This window comes from Gavialis gangeticus, unplaced genomic scaffold (genome assembly GCF_001723915.1).
Source record: "Gavialis gangeticus isolate Ggan-Ray unplaced genomic scaffold, GavGan_comp1, whole genome shotgun sequence".
Classification (NCBI taxonomy): domain Eukaryota; kingdom Metazoa; phylum Chordata; order Crocodylia; family Gavialidae; genus Gavialis; species Gavialis gangeticus.
The window spans coordinates 21565385-21587825 of record NW_017729001.1 but is presented as its reverse complement, the minus strand read 5'-3'; the positions used below and the strand labels follow the sequence as shown (position 1 = coordinate 21587825).

At 44.9% G+C, this 22441-nt stretch overlaps 1 protein-coding gene across 4 annotated transcripts in view; it reads left to right on the top strand.

Annotated features, from left to right (window-relative positions):
- Positions 1-22441, top strand: part of ULK1 (unc-51 like autophagy activating kinase 1) — a 100945-nt gene that overhangs the window by 13142 nt on the left and 65362 nt on the right. For 3 of the 4 annotated variants that reach the window (XM_019507058.1, XM_019507057.1, XM_019507056.1), the window contains exons 4-8: positions 5833-5865; positions 6474-6510; positions 13464-13637; positions 15237-15310; positions 18789-18890. In XM_019507058.1, the coding sequence (XP_019362603.1) occupies positions 5833-5865; positions 6474-6510; positions 13464-13637; positions 15237-15310; positions 18789-18890 (420 nt within the window). Of the gene's footprint in view, positions 1-1630; positions 1876-5832; positions 5866-6473; positions 6511-13463; positions 13638-15236; positions 15311-18788; positions 18891-22441 lie in introns of those variants that run through there. The other variant, XM_019507059.1, reaches the window with a different exon arrangement.

Sequence of the window (22441 nt, the reverse complement as noted above, 5' to 3'; positions counted from 1 at the left end):
TTTTTTTTTTTTTTTTTTTTTTTTTTTTTTTTTTTTTTTTACTCCGCTGCCACTTGATCAGTTTGAGAGGCTGGGTTAAGAAAAGTTTTCTGGATCTGTTGTCTGAAGCGCAAGAGGAGGTTCTCCCTGGCTCAAAGGAGCTCCTTTTGTACTTCAGCTCTACCTTTTTTTTGAGGTGGATTTTTGTGCCTACGTAATCCCTTTCTGCTTGTGAGCAGGAGCATTGCATCTGGCCTCTGTCCACGTCAAGTGACTCTATCCATGGGAATAATGGGGTTGTTTATAGGACTGGTCACTCTTTATTCCAGCCAGGCTGGTGCAGAGTTGTTGTGAATAATATGAATGAAATGATTTTAGAGTCTGTGTCTGTGTAAACTAATGTCCACCTTGACAAATCGCCCTCATGCCAACTCCAGGATGGCATAACCCACAAGTGGGTGAGAGTTACAGGTCCCCCTCTGTGCTTCTTGCACGTTCTGCAGAGAACGTAAGCATTAGCCAGTGAATTTAGACTCCTGAATTCAAGATACAGCATTTCACAATTTTTAGGCCTTTGGTTCAGTTCCCAATCTGTTGTCCAAGGTGGTGGTTGTCACATTGGCATTTTGAAGGAGAGGCTTAGTATGTGCCTGGCATGAAGCTTGTTACCTCAGTGGCAGGCTTTTCCCTCCCTTGATGTTGAGTTTGTGTTTGACAGTGCGGGAACTTTTAACAATAACAACAATACATCCCTTCCTGATGACTGGCACTGTCTGGATTGTATAGCTGTCAAATATTTTGCATTCCTTGAAACAGTGTGTTAATAAAGGATTTAAAAATCAGCCAGCAAGCACATGGGCGTATGTGTCGGTGTTGCAGGGTTTTTGTTTTTTCTTCTCCTGCTCTAAAAATGTATCGGGTTCTTTCTAGGAAAGGCAAGACAAGTTGTTGGATTAATCTGATTATTTTTGTCAGCTTCCCTGTTCTCACAGCCCCATGCAAACTCGTGCAAATGGTGCAGTATTGAATGTAGATGTCACAGGTGCAAGAATAACGAAAACTTTTTCATTTTTTGATTCTTTAGTATTGTATTCAGTTTGGCAGTAATCTGTCCAGGGGCCAAGATAGATTTCCTGTCTCAAAGATCCTCCTTCTGCTTCTTTCTCAAGCACTTGGGTAAGAGGATGTGAGAAGAATTCACTCCTGATATGTCTGTTTCCATGCACACACCCATACACTGTTTAAGAAGAGGATTATACGACCTTCCAGTTTGGGTGGGAAGGGAATTAAGGAGACACAGGGTTATTAAACCTCACTGGCTTTAACGTACGCCATGCAATGTTGCTTTTAAAAAATTTCAGCAGAGAGCTGTCCTGCAACAACTTCTGCAGGATAAAAAAGTTTCCTTGCCTCTTCTGGAGCATGTGCACTGGTTTGTAGACAGTAAGGTCATGATTTTTTCCCCCCCATTTATTTATTTATTTATTTACTAGTTAAAGAGCAACTTTGCTACTAGAGTCTATACTGGGAGACCTAGAAATTGGGCACCAATCCAGGCTGATTAATTGTCAACCTAATGCCTTTGGCAGGAGTGTTGTGTGTAATGCTTGTAAAGGAGTGGAGTAGGGCTACTACTGCATATTTTGGGGAATTAAGAGGTGGGGGTGTTATTTCTTTATGCAATTTCCTTTTAGTATAGTTAATTTGGTGATTTAAAATGTTAGCTCTGGTGGCCCTAAGTTATTAAACACGAGCAAGAGCCTGAAAGTGGTGTGTCCTTAGCCCTTTTGGATATGAGCCTCTGCAAAGGAAGGATGAAGTGAAAATGGTATTTTGGGGACCGAATGTGAGCGAGTGAATTGGGCACATTCGCTCTCCTTTTGAGGATCCGAAAAGGTAGGGAGACCTAAAGTTTGACCTGCTGTAGTGAAATGCACTGTGGAGGGATGAAAGGGAAAGGAAATGGAGTTTCAGGTCTGAATTTCCAAGGAATGATGACGAATGAGTTTAGAAGGAGAAAATATCAGGAGTCTCTTTCAAACTGTATAATCTATTGTCGTAATGGAGAGTAGGTTATCCTCGAGTGTATGACTGGTTTGGTGCTGTAAAACTTCGGCAGGATACCCTGAATCTGCTGGTGTAGTTAGAGTTGAGTTAGGAAGGTAAGAGTGGGAAGAGAGGAGGCTAAAAAGCCTCTTCCTTCATTCTTGGTAACAAAGTTGTAACTGCAAAGCTGCTCTCAGACCCACTCGCTTCATTGCATAACGCCACACTTGGTGCAACTACAAAACAGCTGCTCTTCATAAATTCTTAAACATTTTTTCAGATTTTTGCACCTAGGGCTTTGGAGAGATCACTTCATATTCCACAGCAGCTGATGTTGTGTTGCACACAACCTTTGTGGGCTCTTCCATCAAACCTGATCTATGGCAGACGTGCCATGCTGCTTTCTAATGAGCTTTGAACTGACAACTGCTGGCTTAGAGGGGACTTGCAGGGCTTTCTCCCTTGCCTCTGTTAGGCTGGCATGCTAAAAGCATAAAAATCACTTGGTTGTTAGAGAAGCTGAACGGTATGTCTCTGTTCTCACTATCCTGGTACTTATAGGGATCCAATCCCTGAAGCATTTGAGTAATTTGGAATTAAGTTGTACATGTTCATCTTAAAAACCAGAAGCAAATGACGTCTTACTATATATTATACCCCATTTCTACAAGCCTCAACATAGATTAAGATGGAAAACCAGCTAAACTGTACAGTACCCGCTTGTTCCCGTCTTGCAGTGGTCTCATCTTAATTTGCATATGATCAGTTCTCCAGTGGAAGAGGCTATTTCTATAATAATGAATCCAGTTTCTCCAAACCCTGCTAACCATATGAGCACACACAGGCATGGAAACCGAGTGTCTAGCTCCAATATGTTCATTGCAGCTTGTCTAGACCTACCTAAGCCTGCTTTAAACTGGCCAGTTTGGGCATGGCTAGCAGTGCAGCTGTGGGAGCACTTGGATTGCTGTGGGCTGCAAAACCCACCTGTGAAGCTAGGCACAAGACTGCCTTCATTAAGCTTCCTGCTCCCACTCTGCACTGGTCATGGCAGGACATGAGCTAGTTCATGTATGGCTCCACGAGAGCAATTGCTGCAGTGCTTGATGTACCACGAAGCTTAGAAAGGTTCGAAGGCCTTGGTATGTTTAGAAGGCCCGAGATCTTCCACTTTAAGTCAATTCAGTGGGAGTTGCTGGGTTCTCATAACACTTGAAAATTGTCCCTGAACGTCTTGTCGCTAGTCACATAAGAAGCTTGTGGTGGAGCTGGGAATCGTTTCTCACCACACCTGATTCGGAGCCCTGTACTTCGGGCTCAAACGTGGCTTCTGCTTCCTTTGAGCAGTGTGCGGAAGTGGGTTAGATCCCACGTGTTTCTTTGAGATGCAGGAATTGAACCTGGCCTGATCTGAAGTTCTTATCGTACATGGAAATACAAACTGCTTTGGTGCGAAGTATCGCAGAAACCTGCTTGAGCTGGTAGCGGGAGCTGCCATACAAGCCTTGAACTGCTGGCCCCTGGGCTTGGGGAGCACTTTGAACTAGGGAAATGATTTGCATATAGGCTGTTAGGCCGTTGATCATTTGCATCACCTTTTAATGCACTGTTGTTACTTTGCATATATCAGCACCTTGGCTCTTTCAGCACGCCGGGTAGTTAAATATCAACAGAACTACATCTATATCTTGAAACCCTAAAGATATTCTCCACTACAAGTCTCAGTTGAAATAGCTGCAAGAACTGTTGGGTGGGGGTGAGCAAAGTATTGACAAAGAAGTTAATTTAACACAGACTTGGACAGGTTATAAAATCCTTTTTGAGTAGGAAGGGCTAAAACGAGATCGGGCGAGGGACTGGGGCTGCTTTAGAGCTATCATTTTGGGGGTGTGGATTTGGGACCTTTTGGCCAGGTGCCCAGATCTTGGAATAGAGCTGCTTTTGGAAACTGAAAACTATTGCCTACTCATTTTTTTGCAAACCCTCTCCTAGTTACCTTGCCTTAGTCCCAGCCGACCCTCGTTGCATCGTAATCGTAGACCATAAGCGCTGTAGAGAGGCCACCAGTCAGTTGTACCGGCTTCCCTGGTTTCACCTGGTGGAGCTGTGGTAAAGACCTTAAGCAGGGCCTTCAGTATCCTTGAGGGTGAGATGACGGGAAGGACTGACTGGGCCAACGCAGAATTGTTATTACAAAGGTGTTGCCTTTAGTGGGATATGTGGCCTCCAGGAGAGGAAGGATAACCCATTCTGTGACATCTGAACCTTTATGCTACACAAACGAGTGCAAATCTTAGATCAGAGCAACCTATGCTTCAAATACTTGTTCTATATAAGTATTAATATTGGGGTTCTGCTCTGTCCCATGCTTCCCCCCACAGCTCTGGTCTGCCCAGTGCTTTGGCAAGGAGGCCAGAAGATGGTACCATTGAGATGGTAAAGTTTCCATGCTGTCTGCCATGAGAAGCCGGTATTGCAGAACTGTTGTGCGTATAGCCTCTCCTTTCACGCTCCGCTGCACAGCCCTCCCCGTTCCTGGCACTGCTCCATGAGATGCTGTGCGTAAAGGCGCTATGCGAGGCTCAGTGCACGATGGTCGCAGCTGGGGACCGTCAGACAGAGCAGAGCACGGGGCAGACGTGCAGAGAACGGCTCTTGGTGTGGGCTTGGGTACAAGAGCTGGCTGTTGAGAAGTGCCACATGTCGACAGCGTGCTCTTGAATTTGCTGGGTGCTTAAAATATTTTATACGCATAGTTGTTTAGAAATGGGGGGTGGGGTCATAAGAAACCCTGGGAAACCAAGGCACAGAATTGAACTCGCTGGCTATATAAACACAGCAAGATGTGAGATCAGATGCATAGGTGCTTTATTTGTATACGAGACCTCAAAATAGAGGCTGAACGCCCTCAGTCTCCTGGGATGTGTTGACTTCCTATATGCCCTTGCTTCCTGAGCTGCGGTATTGTTGGAATGAAGCATGGCCCAGCGTCCTGTCTGGATTGTGGCTACCTGCTATGGGACCGATTTTCATTAGCTGCTCATGGGACTCCTTGACTTTTTTTTTTTTTTTTTTTTCACCCTTTTAATTCCACCTAGTAGGATTGGAAATGTCTCCAGTGAGAATACCACAAGACTAACGTATATAACTGACACGTCCAAATAACTCGGGCTTTGAGGGCAGTATTGAGTCTCCATAATGAGCTATCCCAAATCCCCCCCCACCTCAAACACCACTGAGCAGGGGTGGTTTGGCATGCCGCCCCCAATGTTGCCTGTCCTTCCCCCCCCATGCTTGATCCATGTATGTGCCGTTTTGTTCCTTCCCCTCCTTTCACGCAGGTGCTGCTTTTATGGGCCTATTCTCAAGCCTTTAGGGGCCATGCTAATGTGGAAATGGTTAGAAGTTCAAACTAGCAAGCCAGTGTCTGCCTTGCATACTGCTAGTCATCTACCAGAGCCCTAAAGGAATACAAAGACGCAAGCTGCAAGGAAAGAGTTGATTGCTTTGTTGAACGGGAGCGCTCTGGAATGGCAAACAGGCTCAACTTTGTATGAAATTCTTCACAAGTCCATAGCACTTCTTCAAAGCCCTTCACAAATTAATCCTTTTGACATCACTGCAAGAAATGATAGTTTCCTCCTGCTTATTTTGAGAGCATTGTTGCAAGGATGTGGTTTTTCCCCAATGCAGGAAAAAAATGACCTCTTTTCTTTTCAGTTGCACAATGGGGGTTTTTTCTTTATTGTCTTCCCATGCTTAAATGTTCTTGATTTCTCTTTTTTTTTTTTTCCTCTCCTTTCCTAGGAACTGGCAAACTCTGTCTATTTGGTTATGGAGGTGAGTCATTGTAGTAAATCAGATGAACTCTTTACTGGGGGGGGCCTTTCTGCTTTTGTGGAGACTGTAAAGGTGGGGGTGAAGATGGCTCAAAGAAGCTCACATGTTCAACTTTCTTCCATATCTCTATCTACTGTGAGCGGGTCTCTTTTTAGCTCTCAGGGTTGACCGGGAAGCTTGAAGGGCAGTGTATGATACCAGCTACTGTTCGGTTATAAAGTGTCATGTGGAAAGAACAGCTTTTGTACACATCATAGTTGCGTGGCTGCCAAACCTTGTATATATTCTGCGCTCCCTTCAAACTGAGATCACATTTGCCTCTTCCCTAGCAATAGGAAACATTATACAGGGAGCTTTAAATATTTATCCATAGTCACTCCCAGCTGCTTTTCCTGGTTCCATACAATGCTGTTATTTCAAGCTCTGAATTTTTTTTTTTTTTCAGTAACCTATAATTTTTGTTCCATTTTATTCGAATGTCTAGAATGGCAAAGGTGCATATTAAACTGTAAGCCTCCCTATGGGGTTCCATCTTATTTACTTGTGCCTGCTCAGTTTGATAACACTTTGCTTAGTCCACTATTCACTGTGTTTTCTTCTGTTGACAGTACTGCAATGGTGGGGACCTGGCTGACTACCTGCACAGTAAGTAGACCAATGGCAAGGGCATCATGTGAACCCGGAGGGAAACATATAATACATTTTTACCCAATCAGGTTGGTAGTGGAAGATCTAAGGCAGTAGATCTATGCCTCGCCCCTCAACCAAAAAACCCAGCAGCGTTGCTCCCCTTGCCACTTAGCTGGAGGTTTCTCCATTGATAACTCTTTGCAAATACTTAAGAGAACCTGCAGCTGTAAAAGCTAACCTGGTCCCTGGAGTTTAGGTTAATAATGACAGAGGGGATTGGCCTGCTGTCAGCAGTTGATATCTGCTTTAATTACCCTGATCGTGCAGATTTAGGCTGAATTTATCTGAATGTGGGTTTATCCATATTGATGTCTTGTGTTTTACATGAAAGGATGTTTGGCCCTTTTTTCCCCCGCCCCCTAAAACAAGATTAGGTAAAACACAGTTGCTTCTTCAGTGCAGTACTGAACCACTTCCTCTCCTTTAGCACTGAGTGTGAAGTTAAGAGCATTGTATGAGAGAGTCTTCACTGCTGAGGGATGGTGATAGCTGCAGCAGTTCAAAAACCGCTGTAAAATGCAATTTGACAGTCAGATGTTTGTGGCCGGTTTGTTAATTAGCTTTTGGAGAAGAGGCTTGTGAGTGTCCTCTTCTTTCGTGGGCTGACTTTGACAGGCAAATGGCTGATCGGGCATCTCGGCATAACTTGGGATACCGGGGCAAAGGAACTAGTCCTGCCTGCTGCCCTGTCGATCCAAAGCCCACAGACTGCAGCATCCAGGCCTGGATGAACTTGAGCCTCCTTTGGAGGCAGACACGTGATTCCTTAGAACAGTGAGAGCAGAGGAGGCAGACGCGTGACTGCTCGGGGTGAGAAGGAGAGAAAGTATCGTCTGGACTCTGGGCTGGCAGCTTTGCTGGACTCCTCCAGAACCCCTCTAAGATTTAAAACTTAGTTCCCGTTGGTTGGTAGCTTTTTTTTTTCCTGGTAAAGGAGCTAGGTTTTTCTTTTTCATGCTAAGTAAAAGAGTACAAGTTGTCTCTTCTTATTTATTCATCTCCATTTCCTGTGTGGCTTGTGGACCATGATTTAATAAACTCAGCTAATCCAGGGAGTCTTTTGCATTTGTTGTTAGTATTGTGAGAGAAGATTTAAAAATATTCCAGTGGTTGGGTCTTGTTTTAGTGAGACGGCGACTGGAAATTGCATGATTTAAAGCAAAATTCGCATTTGCCCTGGAGCCAATGTTACTACCCCAGGAATAATTAGTTCAGGATTGAGGCTAATTCACTCCCCTCCATTCGCATGAGATAAGAAATGGTATTTCACTTCACCTCTTAGACTGTGGGAAGGGTTTGGGAGAAATTGGAAAGATCACTTTGCTTTTTCTGTATGCTTTGTAGAGATGTGTGTGTCAGAGCTGACCTAGATTTGCATCTTGACTCTTCTGCAGGCTTTATACTAGTTCTTTGATAGCACTTTTGCATCCATTAGGTAATGTTGGGCTCTTAATGGAACATGAATTTATAATTAATGTTTTGTGCTCAAAGTTTTTGTGTAATGATTACAAATTGAAGTTTTAGTAATGGAGCACTATAAAAATAGCCATCATTAAGTTTCACTGAGGGCACTACAACAGTTTAAGAGGTCAGACCACGGGTAACTATTTGAATGTGGGTAGTGGGAGGGCAGTTGAGAAAAGGCAGTATAATTTTCTTTTTTTTTTTTCAAAAAGGGACTCCAAATCCATGAAAATGTCTGTCAAGGTGCAGATTTGCTTGCCTGCAGAGCTGGAAGATGTTTTGCACACAGTTGCAACCTTCTGCCCATTTTGTTGGCCCCATCAAAGAGGCATGCTGGAAACATTGGCAGTGGGTAGGGATTTTTACAAGTGCTTAAGTATGCTAAAGCCAGCATTTCCCAAGCACCTTGGCTTAATTGGATGTGTGACCTTCAACAGCCTTGCAAATTGACTTAGCCAGCCCGGAAAGGAGATGTAGAACGGTCATCTCTGGCTCAGTGATGCTGTGAATACTTCTTATGTGGATCCTAGCTGGACCTTCCTGTCTGGTTGTTGTTTTTGGTCAGCCAGGTGTCCTGGTCTTGCCTGGATGCAGCCACCTTTCCTTGTGTGCAAGCTTTTTAGTGTCCTTTTGATGACAATTTGTCTTTAAAAGCTCATTTTATTAAGTCTCTATATTTCTTCCAGTGCAAGATTCAAAGCCAGCCTCTGATCTGTAGCTTGAATTCCCTTGGACAGCAAGGTGATACTTGGCTGTTTCACTTATTCTGATGGCTGCATTGCAGTCTTTGAGTGTAGCATTGACTCTCTCATCAATTCATGGGCACTTCAGGCGATTTCTGCTTCATGCCAGTATGAGTTAGACATGCAAATCTCATGCTTTTCAAAGGCAGAATACTCTTAAGCCTCCTGATCCCATCTGCCTTGTAATTACAAGCGTTAGATGATCTTCTAATTCTACATTGAATCAAAAGAAATTCTTTATGTCCATCCCATCATGAAGTGGGAGCCCCATGTTTTTCATTATAACGTGTTCTTTTTTTCCTGTACATATTCAGCAGTATCTCTTGCATGTGGCTTCCCTTGGTGGCTATGGTTCCATGTAATGGGTATGATTTGCTGAACCGATCTTTCCTTTTGTTAATTCTGCATTGCCTTCATCTTTGCTTGCAGTTCATCTCAAGCCACACATTTGAACTGAGAGTAGGGCAGACCTTTGCCTTGTCTGCTGGGTTCATGGAGCGATGGGAAAGTGTCACACAAGTTATTGGCCTACTCTAAACAGGAATAACAAGATGAAGTCCTGTGTCCTCTGTTGTTCAGGGAGCCAGAGTAGCTACTCAAAAATGGTCCCTTCCAGTTTTAAGTACTGCCATAGGCCTTTGGGCGCAGTTTTTAAACTGCGTTGTTTGGCTTTAAAAAGTTGCTTCTCAGAGTGGCTGCCATTGTGAAAAGAGTTTCTCATCGGATAACATGTTTTTGGATTGATTGACCATGGCATTTCCAGCCCTGCGGGTAGAAATGAAATTGTAATAACTCCCAGCAGCCAAGTGAATTCTCAGAAGTCAGAAAAGCAAGGAAGTGTTTTCTGTGCTCTTGGGCACCCCTTTTGCAAATGGACGTGAGCTGTTTGTGCACTTTTTTTTCTCTCCCTTGTGCCCTCTATCCAAAAATGCCCTTAACAGGATTCATTGCATCTGCAGTACAAGTTTGGGGTGTACATGGCCTTTGTGTATAAAAAGATTTTTATACTGGACTTTGAAGGGGTTCTCAGCTGGAATTTAATGGTGTTATAGGGTCTGATCTGCAGTCCACTGCGTCTAACTTATGTTAGTGGGATTTGGGTCAGGTGCCTATGGAGGGTAGACTCAGTTGACACTCATGGGTAAGATGAGATGTTATTTTTTTTTTTCCTCTATCCTAGTTGTCCTTTCCAAAATGTTGCCAAGTCACAGATCAGTTGGTCTGTACTCAGATATACTGGCCCTCAGATCAGATCAGCTGATCCCAGCCCTATATGTGCAGCCTCTTGACAAGTAAAACATTCATCCCATGTCCCCATAATGCTGATCGGGCTGCTTTTTTTCCTCCCCCTTTCCCCCTGGCCTTGAAGACCGCAAACTGTCCTGTCGTAAATATTTGCTCTGGCATACTGGCCTGTCTAGCAGGCCCTGAGGCTGTAAGCAGAGTGCCTCGTCATTGAAGTAGAACCCAGGAAAATAAACACAAGGATATAATTACTTCTTAGTAATGATGGAGTAAGGCTTGTGAAATCGTGTTCTCTGGAAGCATGTGTCACTGGCTTCAGATGCTCAGGTGACAGGATGACCCAGAGCCACTGTAAGTTTTTTGTTTTGTTTTTTTTTTTTCCATCTTGCTGGGTCTGCCATGGTGAAGATGAGCTACCTCCCTTTTTTATTTTATAAGAATGCTGGCATGAGGCTCATGCATCAGATGAGGCTAGAACAGCATAGAAGCGGTACATTGGCTTATTCTACACACTATGCCTGAGCGGCGCGTGAACTGAATGGTTCTGCTCTGCTGTATCGTATCCTATCCCTCCGGCCCTTTATAGTCTGCTCACCCATATACCTTTCACTGGCCAGCCTCAGGATATTGCTGTCTTTACAAACTCTTCTGAGATACCGACAGTCCTGCTTTTCCTGACTTAGTAGGCCAAGGCAAGAAAAGCTTGTTCAGCTACTGCTGACATGTGGACTATACCTAGGAGCTTTGATGTACAGTCTGGGACTTGGACTGGCTGTTGTCACTGCATGTGGTTTAATAGGGGTTTGGACCATCTTTCTAGAAGGGGACACGTGAGGGGTGGATGGAGAAAGGGCAAAAAGGTTCTCTATGCCTCTACTCATCTTTTGGAGACTCCTGGCTTTGAGAGCCTGCTTTTTCAGGCTGCTGTTAGTACAATGGGGTGAGTGAGGAGACAAAGCGGAGCTTCTCCTGTATTGGGTATCTGTCTGTGGAGTGAGGAGAGGGACATAACTCCTCTTCCTGCTACTCCTAGCTTTCCCAAGTAACATCAACTGTAGCATGAACCTCGCTTGATTCTTGAGTTTTTATAAGGGCTGCAAGAATAGCAGCATCTGTCCAGCATATCTCCATCTTGTATTCATTCTACCCTGCTGCGGCTTCATATCTTTGCTAAGCTACAGCAGACTTTGCATTTGATTTGCGTTCTGTTCACGTTTGGAAGATGTTATCTTCTCAAGCATAAGGACTTGGTGCAGATAGGAAACCTCAAATTCCCCTGAAATTGCTGTCTTATGGCTGTGGTTCCTCAGTCCCTGCACCCATCTCTCCTGAGCATAAAGGAATAGAAGAGCAGCTCCAGGTTGCAAATCCTTAATTTGTTAGGGAAAGTAGTGGTGAATGTGTTTGACACTTAATTGTATGGAAGTAGTGGAGAGAGGGTGATGCCTTGAAGACATTATGTATGGCAGGACAGAGCAAGACCTGAATGAAATGGTTTAACTGCTAGAGGCACTGTGTATTTAGCCAAAGGAATCTGCTGTTGCCAGCTAGCTAGGCAGCGTAAGTACTGTCACGCTTAGAGCCCTGCTTCTTTTTTCATTTTGTTTGGGACATAATGAGATGGTGGACTCTACACTGGAAATATATATGAGAGAGATTTTGGAGTGCCTGCTCTGTATTCAGTGGGGCTAATCCTCTTTTAAAAAGTAAGTGAGAAATCTGCTTTCGAACTTTTGTAATACAATTGGGGCCAGTCTTGCATGTTCAGATGATGTGATGCCCTGGCTGGAGATGTGTTATCCAGGTATTCCAGTTCCACAAAGTGTATGGAAGAAAGAGTCCTGTTCCACCATGAACATGGTCTGTGACCATGGTCACATCATGTGGTCTTGGTGGGCCTCTTCATTTGTAAAATGAGGATAATTGCACTTCCTACTCCTTGTTGCAAGGATGAATACAGTAGTTTCAGAGATACTCAAATACTATGGGGATGGGAGTCCTAAAAACCCCTGATATCGCCTTCAGGAGGAATGAGTTAAGAAGAGAGCTTGACCAAGCCTTGACCCTTAGCTGATTATAGGAGAATGTTGTTGCATTGAAGTGGAGAATTGTTACCCTGATGTATCCTAGCAGCCCTTTAATAGGTCTGAGAGGCCTTGTTGGAGATGAGACCATGCTCTTTATGGAAGACGCTTCGGGGGAGTGCCTGAATTGAAATCCTTTTTCTTAAAATGAGTCTATTGACCTTCACCGGCTCTCTCCTTCAAAAGCAAGAGACTTGTAGTAGAGTTCCAGCTTGGCAGAAAAAGGCCCAGTGTGGGGAGTACAGAGGAAAAGGACTGTACAGGCGCATGCACTTGTCATATGTGTAGATGTGGACAAAGGATCTGCCGGTGTTTGACTGACCTCCTACCTCTGCTAGTCCTGGGTGCCCCTTCTAATAGGTTGGGATTTGGCAGTGACTGGAGCTTGTTTTCTGCACTCGGCACTGTCTAATCAACATGTATCTCTTACTATTTCCCATACACATATTTTTAAAATTAAATCTTTAATTTCCTGTGTTATGCTAAAGCTGCCCATGACCTCGTCTGTGTTTTCATAAGGATTCCTCCCCTCTGGCTGACAAGGTAGAGCAGTATTTTGATGCTCCTGCCAGCATAGTTCAAGGCCTTTTTGTAGAGAACAGCTGGAACAACAAAGGCTGTAGTAATTACAGGGGCATGGACGAGGGATATGGTTTTATTCAAGTGAAATGGATTTCTTTGAACCTTACTTGTCCGTGAACATCAGTGTCTGGCCAAGCCAGAAACATTATTGATACTGGGGCTTGTTCTGAACTCGGCAATTTATGCCTTACAGATGTGCTTCTGGGTGGGGGGAGGAGGGAGAGATGCACGCCGAATTATTCTTAAAATAGACGGAGTGAATTTGTACCAACCTTGTTGCAGGTGGGGGCCTGTCAAACGTATTTGATCTGTACTTTTGTTTTAACCTCAGAAGTTCTCAGAAAGCCAAGGCTGACTCCCCAGAGGATCCTGTTGACATTGTACCTGTCTACTGAGTTTTATTTATTTTCCATTTTTTAATCTTTGTTGACAAGGTCTATTTATTCCCTCTTGCCCTTCTTACTGTCAAGGAGCCAGATCCTCTTGCGGTGTAAATTGGCATTGTACCGCCTAAGCCCTTTGCATTGCTTTGGAAGTCAATGATCCTATGTTGATTTCTCATCTGAGAACTGGGCCTGCAGCGTTTTGCAGCATCTTTGCTGTGGAGGAGCGCACACCCTAGCTCAGGTGGTAGTTCAAGAGATGCTCATCAAGTAGGTGAAGAAAAGGCACATCTGCTGGTGGAAGTGCAAGACCATGTGTTACTATTGTTAGGCTCTGTAGAGAAGCTGCCTTCTGGCTTCCTTAGTGACAGCTGGCATTACAGTTGTGCTTATTTTATTCCTTCTAGCTATGCGGACGCTGAGCGAAGACACCATCAGACTCTTTCTCCAGCAGATAGCAGGTGCCATGAAAATGCTACACAGCAAAGGTATCATCCACCGGGACCTGAAGCCGCAGAATATTCTCCTTTCTTATGCTGGAGGCAGGAAGTCAAATCCAAACAACATTCGCATAAAGATCGGTAAGAGCCTTTCCTTGAGTCTTGCTTTAAGGAATGATTTTTGCTGGGGGATGATTGAGATCAGCTGTTTGCCATCCCAAGCTGTATTGCTGGAACTGGATAAGCAGCAACAAAAGGAGCAGGGAGCTTTGCTCCATTTGCTATCGAGAGAGGTGTCAGAAACAACATGGTTGTAATTGGTATTTAATTTTAGCCCTTGCCAGGCTGGCTGTGATACGAGTTTGTCCTGCCTTCTAAAACTGACCTGACTCTCACTGGTAGGTGAGCTGGGACAAGTAGAGCATTTTGGTGTCCTATGACTTGTCAGTGAACCCAACGTGTTCCCCAAGGTCCCTTTTGAAGTAAGAGCTGTATAATCACTTCCTTTATTCATGGATATCTATCTCATTGGAGTACAGTTCACAAGTTGGCTCTGACACCAGTTAAACAATGCAGTTCTCTGCTTCATGTGTCTTGTGGGGAACATGTTCGTGGCTTTTGGCTGAGAAACAAGGTTCAGGAGGGAGGAAAGCCTGTTTGATATTTTCCTGCTGTTCAGCTGTAGTCGAAGAACTTGGTGGTATTTGGTGGTGGACGGAAAGTGGAAGTGTCTAGTGCTCACCAGGGACAAAAAAAAAAAAAAGGAGGGCTGTCTAAAGAGGAGCTCTAGCTACACCCTACATACTTAACATGCTGTCTAACCACCCCTCCACCTTCCCTAAGGATGGTGGATGGTCCAGGAGGAGGAACAGCTAACCATAATAATCTAATAATGACAGATGATGGCATAAACAGCAGTGTCAAGTAACTGTCTTGCTTGAAATATCTGGTAACCTTGAGAGAACCTCTAAGTGTCATATGATCAGACACTGAGTAACCTGCAGATGTAATCCTTTCGGCATTCGTAGCCCCTGGCTTTTCTAGCAACCAGGTGAAGTTATGGCTCGGCTTTCTTTTTGGCATCAGAGATGATACTGTAGCAGCTGTTCTAACGAAACAGTTTGGAACAAGCATATTCCAGAAACGAGGATATGATGGGTGGAAGATGTCTTTTGACGTTTGTAACACTGTGTTGTGAGTGTAACTCTGGAGTGAATTGTAGCTACGAGTTTGCCAAATTAGAAGATGAGGAGGCAGCAGAAAACAAAAGAAAAGCTTTTGATCTCTGATGAATCTTCCTGGGATTGGCAGCTCCAGTGTTATTCACAGCTAGCGTAGATTGGGTTATGTCCTTGAAGTTGGTAGAGCTTCACTAACTTCCACCCACTGCGGATCTAGACCCTACCATCCTATTTTTCACTTGATAAAGGACTGAGGGTTGAATAATGGACATGAGACAAATAGAGACTGAAGGTATCCCTGGATGAACTGGGATTGATTTCTTTTAACGTCTCAGTCTAAATTTTACCAGACCACTGTTTGGTCTCTCAGTGGAAGTTTTTACAGCAAGTATTTAAGTAACTCTACCTCCCAGCTAAAGTTGTCTTTCTTCTCAAGATGAAGATGGGTTAAAACTTAATACTTGGGACAACAGACATCACTTTTGCTATAGGAAACGTTATGGGTTCTCGGGGGCTGCTGTCTGAACCTGAACCACCTCTTTTTGTTTGTTACATGCAGCTGACTTTGGATTTGCCCGATACCTGCAAAATAACATGATGGCAGCAACTTTGTGTGGCTCACCTATGTACATGGTAAGTGTGTGTGGGTAGGGAACTGCTTTGTCACAAACTGGCAAAAAGTAAGCTTTTTTTTTTTTCTCCTCCGATGTGTGGGACTTATTATACTTGCTTAGATGTTTACAACCTGCTGTTTTACACTGAAGCTTGCATGTTCAAAGTTTTGCACAAACACACAGCCTGCTTCTTTTCCCTGTGAAATACCTACTTTTCTTCCAGACATCCCTCCAGGATCTAGATTCTAGTTCATAATTCTCAAAAAGCTGCTATTGTACATAGAACCGTGGAGGGGGAAGAGATGGCTCGGTAATGATTCTTTGAGCAACCAGATGGCGGATATGTAAGACGCTCTGCTCGAATCTGCCTTTCAGACAAGTTGTTGGTACGTTGTAGGAAACAAAAGAGAATATTGCTTGAAACAAAAGAGAATATTGCTTTCTACCCACTCGCAGAAGCTTTCCTCTTCCAGTGAAGGATGTGGATCCTTCAGCTGCAGGCTGACTTGTAGTAGTGTAAGACTAAGCACAGGAGTGATGATGGTACATCCCTCAAGACTTTGCCTTTTATAAAGTGCTCATGGCAGGGAACTGTCCCTGAGATGAGGCATTGTGGCACTGTAGGTCCGCTCTCCTCAGTTCCCTCTTGAGCCTAATTTAGACAGGCCTCCTCGCCCTCTTTTTCCCAGCTATCTCCTTTTTTATTCACTTCCATTCTCCTCCTGCTAGCATCACCTCTGCCATGATGGAGGAGGAGGAGTATATGTTGCCATTCTTCCCAGAGCTTCTGCTGTATTTGGGAGAGATGGGTTCTGCCTTGTCTGCTTACACACAAAGGTTCCTGGTGCTAGTCCTTGAGGTAAAAAGTAGTGCAAGGTTTTCCACAAGTGTTAACTAATCTTCTAACACCACTTCCAGTCTGGGAGCTCTCGTACCCTGGTTTCCTGGTACCTTTTAAAGGGCCCATGCCATGGAGCAAGGGTTATCTAGTCCTGGCATTCGCACTGCCTTCAAAAGACAGACCTCCCCTGTTATCGGGCCTCTTAAAGCATTTTCTGTACTGTTTCCAGTTGTATTGCTTTTTTAATGTAGCCATGGCATGGCACACGTGCCCTATAGCTAGATCAGGACCAGCTGGATCCATTCTCTTTGTGGTGTGTGTGATGTTCCTCTCTGCCTGTAAGAATAGGTCTTCTTCGTGGGAGATAAAGCGAGGCTAATCAACCAGTTGCCCACACATCTTGGGCAGAAATCTCTACTGCGTTCAGATGTACTTCAGTAGTTAAGGTAGAAAGCAGCACTTGCTCACAACCTAGTGTGTGCTTAGGGCATGCTATTGAGGAAGATGTGGATTAACAACGAGAGTCACGGCTGGTCGGGAATGAGAAGGGTTTCCTGAGACGCTAGCACGATGCCAGCAACTGTCTCGGCTTTCTGTATCATTCCCTCGTTGTCAGGTACCCTGAAAATGGGAGAGACTCAATGTTAAGAACACCTGGGTATCTTCCCTTGCAATCCTTCTTGTGGAGGGAGAAAGGAGTTCCCAGCCCAGGGCTGGGAGTGACTCTTAGGAGCAAGTTCAAATGCTGCAAAGTGCGTTTTGCCACAGCACTGAATCCTAAAACAGCGGCTTTTCAACCGTTCACCCTGTTCCTTCTGCTGTCCACTTCTACCCTTTCCCTTGGTTGCAAACAGAGCCAGCTGCCTGAAAGGTATTTGCTTAGATGGCAAAACGGAAAGACTTTAGAAATGAAATAAGCAAGCAAACTAAACTAACCCTCCAGCGGGCTGAAATGTGAGGTAGAAATCCCTTTCCCGTGTGTTTGTGTGCAATCACCTGATACATCTCTTCCCCCCGCCCCCCAAAAAAAGTCACAACAGGGCACCAGAAATAAATGGCAAAACCAGGTTTACCAGCCCTGTGACCCATCTCCAAGGCACGGCTGCTTAACTTTGTCCTAAGCCAGTACTTGATGCTCTTCTAGGTATGGTCGCTTAGGCTGAGATTTTCACCTACTTGAATTTCAGTGAGAGAGAGGTGCCTAATGCCATTAAGCTTTATTTGCAACCCTTCAGCCTGAGCCTTTGGGCTAGCACTGAGCTAGGCTCTGTTGCATCATGGTAGTTTAGCTCAGCAATGTTTAATATTCACCGTCTCTCAATGCAAACCAAACCAAAGCTGCCTTCATACTGAAAAATAAACAAACAGAGAGAGATGTTAATTTGGCCATATACTGTATGAGGATGAAGTAACTACTTTTTCTTCCTTTTCCTGCTGAGAGAGAATGTCCTGAATTGTCTATTTTTACCCTTTTTTTTTTTTTTTTCTTTCATTCTTTCTTGGAAGTAGATCAAACATTAAGCTCCCATTTAAAAAGGGTGGGGAAAGGAACTGTTGGATTTTTTTTTCTCTCTCCCTTTCAGTTTTTTTAAGGAACTCTGGAAATAGGTCTTGGGCTGAAAATGTGCCCTGTTCTTAGTTTAAAGGTGGACTTGTGGAGGGAGAGGAGGAGAGGGTTTGAGTCCTGATGCAAAGAGAGGCATATTGCTGGTGTCTAGTGCTGTGTGTTGTGACCTCTAGGATGAAGTCTGCATTGCCCAACTGCTGCCCCCTTGGTTTGTAGCCCCTCTTTTCCATTCCAACTGGAACAAGTCTTTGCCTCTGTCCATGGCTGGGCTTGAATACTGATCTCCTGCTCCTGCAGGGTTTGGATGAAATCCAGTTTGGTAAACGTAGGGTTTAGCCATCCTGCCACTTGCTTCTGCTGCTAGTCCCGGGAGTACATTACATTGGCAGCTTTTTTGATCATTATGCATTCATGCTCTCTGTAGCTTCTGGAACAAGCCTGTGGTGAGCTGCTGTAAACCTGGTGAGGAAAGCTCAAACTCTGACTGAAGCACAATTGGGGTGTGACCTCTTTTACTTAAAAACACAGACCTGCATTTGAACCCAAGCCATGCTTCTTGGCACTGTGCTGTCGGGCATACCTAATGAGCTGCCTGCTGGGTTAGACTGCTAAGAAACGCCGGAGGTGATTATGACCCAAGTTACCTAGACCAACGTGATCCTTTGTTTGCCTTGGTTGCAAGGGGTAAAGTTGCTATATGGGCTTGAGTATCTGTGTGTTTGCCTTGGTTTTAAAAGGGCTGTCTGAGCTGTTCTTAAGGGACTCCTTTGTGTGCAAGTTGGTTCAACAGGAAATCTAATATCTGAGAAGGGAATGCACTGTTTTTTGCCTGCCGTACATCAGACAAAAGGGGATGGAATTTTTGGCCACCTGAAATAAAACTCTGCCTCCGTTCCCCAGATTAGAGTTATGAAATCACCTCCCTGCTAATATTATCACAGCCTGGTAAATCTTTTAATCTCTCCTTTTGTCAAATCTTGGCCAGCGCTTTTTTTAAAAGTGGAGGCATATCAGGGGCTTCTGTTTCTCTTGTGGCTGCCAAGAGGAAGGCCAGGTCCTTATAAACAAAGCTCTTCTCTCCCAATGCAGGCACCTGAAGTCATTATGTCTCAACACTATGACGCCAAAGCTGACCTCTGGAGTATAGGTACCATCATTTACCAGTGTCTGACGGGAAAGGCCCCCTTCCAGGTGAGTTGTTCCTGTTAACGCTTGGTGAGCCTCCTGCTGGTTTTTTCTCTGCTTCACTGATTCTAAGGTTTCTGTCGTGTATGAAACTGAGTGCAAGGAGCCCAACTCCCAGGCAATCTTTTGCCCCATCCGTCTGCCCGTCGCACTAGAGATAAGCTCATTAATTCCTATGACAGCAGGCTGCTCCATCCTTTACGGTGGTAGAGGCTGCTGCTTCTCCAGACTCGCGGATGAGATGTACAGCGCGTTGTGTTCTTGCGAAAGGTCATTGTTTCAGAAGGTTGTGTTGGACCCTTGAAAGCAATGCAGTCTGCAGCCCCTTCTCTTTCAAAACAGCTCCCTTTGTGGCTCTGCTGGCGTATGATTAATTTTCTATCAGGAAGGGGCAGGGTGTAAGGACAGTAAGGAAGATTTGCGTAGTTGTAAGGGAAATATGGATGATGCTTGACAGTGGTGTGAAATGGCATGCTGTAGTTGAGTGAGCTTGGCTTTGGCTAATAGTGATCTGATACATCAAGGCTCATTAGAGAAGACATTTGTGTAGATTCATGGACATTTAAGGCTAGAGACCATTGTGAGCCTCTAGTCCGACCCCCTGTATATAACCCAGGCCGTAGAATTCCCCTCCTGGCTTTTATGTTCTTAACATCTGGCTGAATCAGAGCATATTGTTAAGGATGCTGCCCTGTCTTGATGCTCTGTCATTTGAAATCTTTACGTCCACCATATCTAATGACAGCTGGTCCCAGTGGTTCATCACACTCGCTGTCTGCTTTATTTGCAGTGTGAATTTAACTTCACCTTCAGCTTCCAGTTTTCTCGTCCTACCACCAGTCTTTTTCTGTATGGTAAACTCTCATCCCCTTTTCTCCCTCTCCCATGGCCTGTGAATCCGAGAGCTCATCTGCTTTCTTGTTAAACTCCCCAAATTACTTTCATTTCTTAACTCCTTGTCTATGACATATAAAAGCACGTTTGAAACCTTTCTAGCATGATCATAACTGACTTTTCTGGTGAAAAGGCTCATCTGTTCTGTAGTGGGTAGGTTGCTTCCTGTTTCATAGGGTTTCCAGTGTGTGAACACTATAGAGATCTCGTCTCCTGTAGTCCAGGGAGGGAGAAGGGTCAAACCACAGTTTCCTGCCTGCCAGTCAAGTGCTGAGTGTGGGTGCCAGACTTGGAAACTTCAGTTCTTCTGGCCAGAGTATTTTAGGGGGGGGCTGGTTTTTGAAGCTCTGGCGACTGTGTATACTAAGTGACCATTGCGACCAGCTTTTCTCAACCACTGTAACAAGTGACTCCCTGAGAAATAAGATAACTGAAAGAAAAGCTGCTGATGTGATAAGCTCAGTTTTATGAGCTGCTGGATTTTTCTGGGCTTTAGATCCAGAGCTTTCACAGTTTCAAGTGAGATCTTGGATGTTTATGAGGTTATGTAATCGGGATGGAGAAAGTGAATTATAAACCTGTCAGAAATCTTGCAGGGCAGAGTGGGCAAGCATGACAGTGAACAGAGTGTTTTATTTTGGTTTGGTCTCGGTGCTTGGAGCACATCTTCCTTTCGAGGTGTCGGGGTTATTTCTCCTTCTCTGACATTGCTTTCCATCCTGCCCCATTGTTCTGCATTTTAAAATAAGCTTTCTTCCTGTGTGTATCTGTATTTTTCCTTTTGGTTTTACAAGATCTGTGAACATTTCATAACTGCTGGCTCCTTTCTTCTGTGTTTTCCAGTCCCTGCATCCTGGCTTAATGGGGAGAGCTTATTGTGGAGGGGGTGGGAATTTAACTTGGGGTATATGAAAACAAATAATTTTGTATTTGTTGACAGAAACCAGGGGAAGGCATTAATTCTGTATGTGTAGGGGACTGTCACTTCTTCTCCTCTTGCAAGTAACTGAGTCCCTGCTTGCCATTTAAGTCATCTCAAACCTCCACACCAGACTAATTTAGCTATCACTAGCCCAGTGAGCTTCTTCAGCCACAGCACCTATGCAGCCTTGGGACACCTCACTTATTTTTTTAAAAGAGCTCCATAAGAATGAGGTAGCGTTCTTGTCTTTCAATGACGAGCATTTCTGATTACCTGAAAAATTTCTCAGGAAAATGTGTGCTCTCGTAGAAAAACCTTAATGGGAAGATTTTCCCAGAGCCACGTTATTTCTGTGTCCTCTCACTTGTGCACTGGAGAATACAACCTTGTAGTTTATGATCTCCCTTCTCCTATGTGATCCCTGATCTGAGTAGTAAAATAAGGGGCATCTGACATCCCCTTACTCCCTGCTGAGGGGACAGATTTTCCTGGCAGATGAGGGTAGACCCAGTTGAGAGGGTATTGATTAGCTAATAGCTTGTTTGTCAAGTGGTAGGTGTTGCACATCTGTCTCTGTTTTTTCCTTGTTTCTCTCTTTTGGGGGGGGTTGTTTTAAGAACGGAGCACGGAGTCCAACTTGTTCCACCACTAACCACGGGATGGGTTTGATCAAGAAGAAAGCAAAGGGTCCTCTGTGCGCATGTGCATGGTGAGATCACGTCTGCTAACGCTGAAGGCAGAGGTCACAAACTGCTTTTTTCCCTGGGGTGTCAGTTCCAGGTGAATGCAGCCCAACTGCTGCAAGTGTTTGGAAAGCCAGTTAAACGTTAATGGAGTTTATTGCCTCATTGGCACAATTTGTTGGCTTGCTGCAACAGCTAAAGGCCATGGAGTTGATCATAATTGGCTCTGCACCCAGCTCCAGGCAGGTTCAGGGGACCCTCGGGGCACATATATGTTGGTCTGTACCAACTGAACAGAGCAGGGCCTTGGCTCAGTGGATCTAGGACAGGGGTGGGCTATTATTTTGGGTGGAGGGCCACTTGCTGAGTTTTGGCAAGCCATTAAGGGCCACATGACAGGCAGCTAGGGGCAGACAAATTAATTTTCTGAATTTTTTAGGGGCCCCATGGGCCGGATAGAGTGGCCTGGCTGGTCGCATCTGGCCCGTGGGCTGCATTTTGCCCACCCCTGATCTAGGAGGAGCCCAAAGTAGCAGGGTGGGGACGTGACTGTCACTTCATGCGGTGCCACCAGCAGACCCTGTTCTACAAGGCAAAGGTGAAGGGGCAAATGTTATAAATCATAGCTTCATAGTAGGGTTGAAGGGACCTGAGCAGATCGTCTGACCCCCTGCCATGGCAGGAAAGAGTACTGGGGTCAAACGACCCCAGCAAGGTGATTGTCAAGCCTTGCCAGGGTAGGAGCCAGCACCATTTCACTTGGAAGTTGGTTCTAGATCCTAGCCGCCCTGACCGTGAAGTGGCGCCTCCTGATATCTAGCCTAAATCTACCCTCTGCCAGCTTGTGACCGTTATTTCTAGTCACTCCTGGCAGTGCTGGGGGGAACAGGGACTCCCCCAGTGCCTGCTGGTCCCTTCCGACTAGTTTGTAACAGGCCACAAGATCCCCCTCAGCCTTCTCTTGTGGAGGCTGAACAGGTTCAGGTCCCGTAGCCTGTCCTCATAGGGCCTGCCTGCTGCCCCCTGATCATGCGAGTGGCCCTCCTCTGGACCCTCTC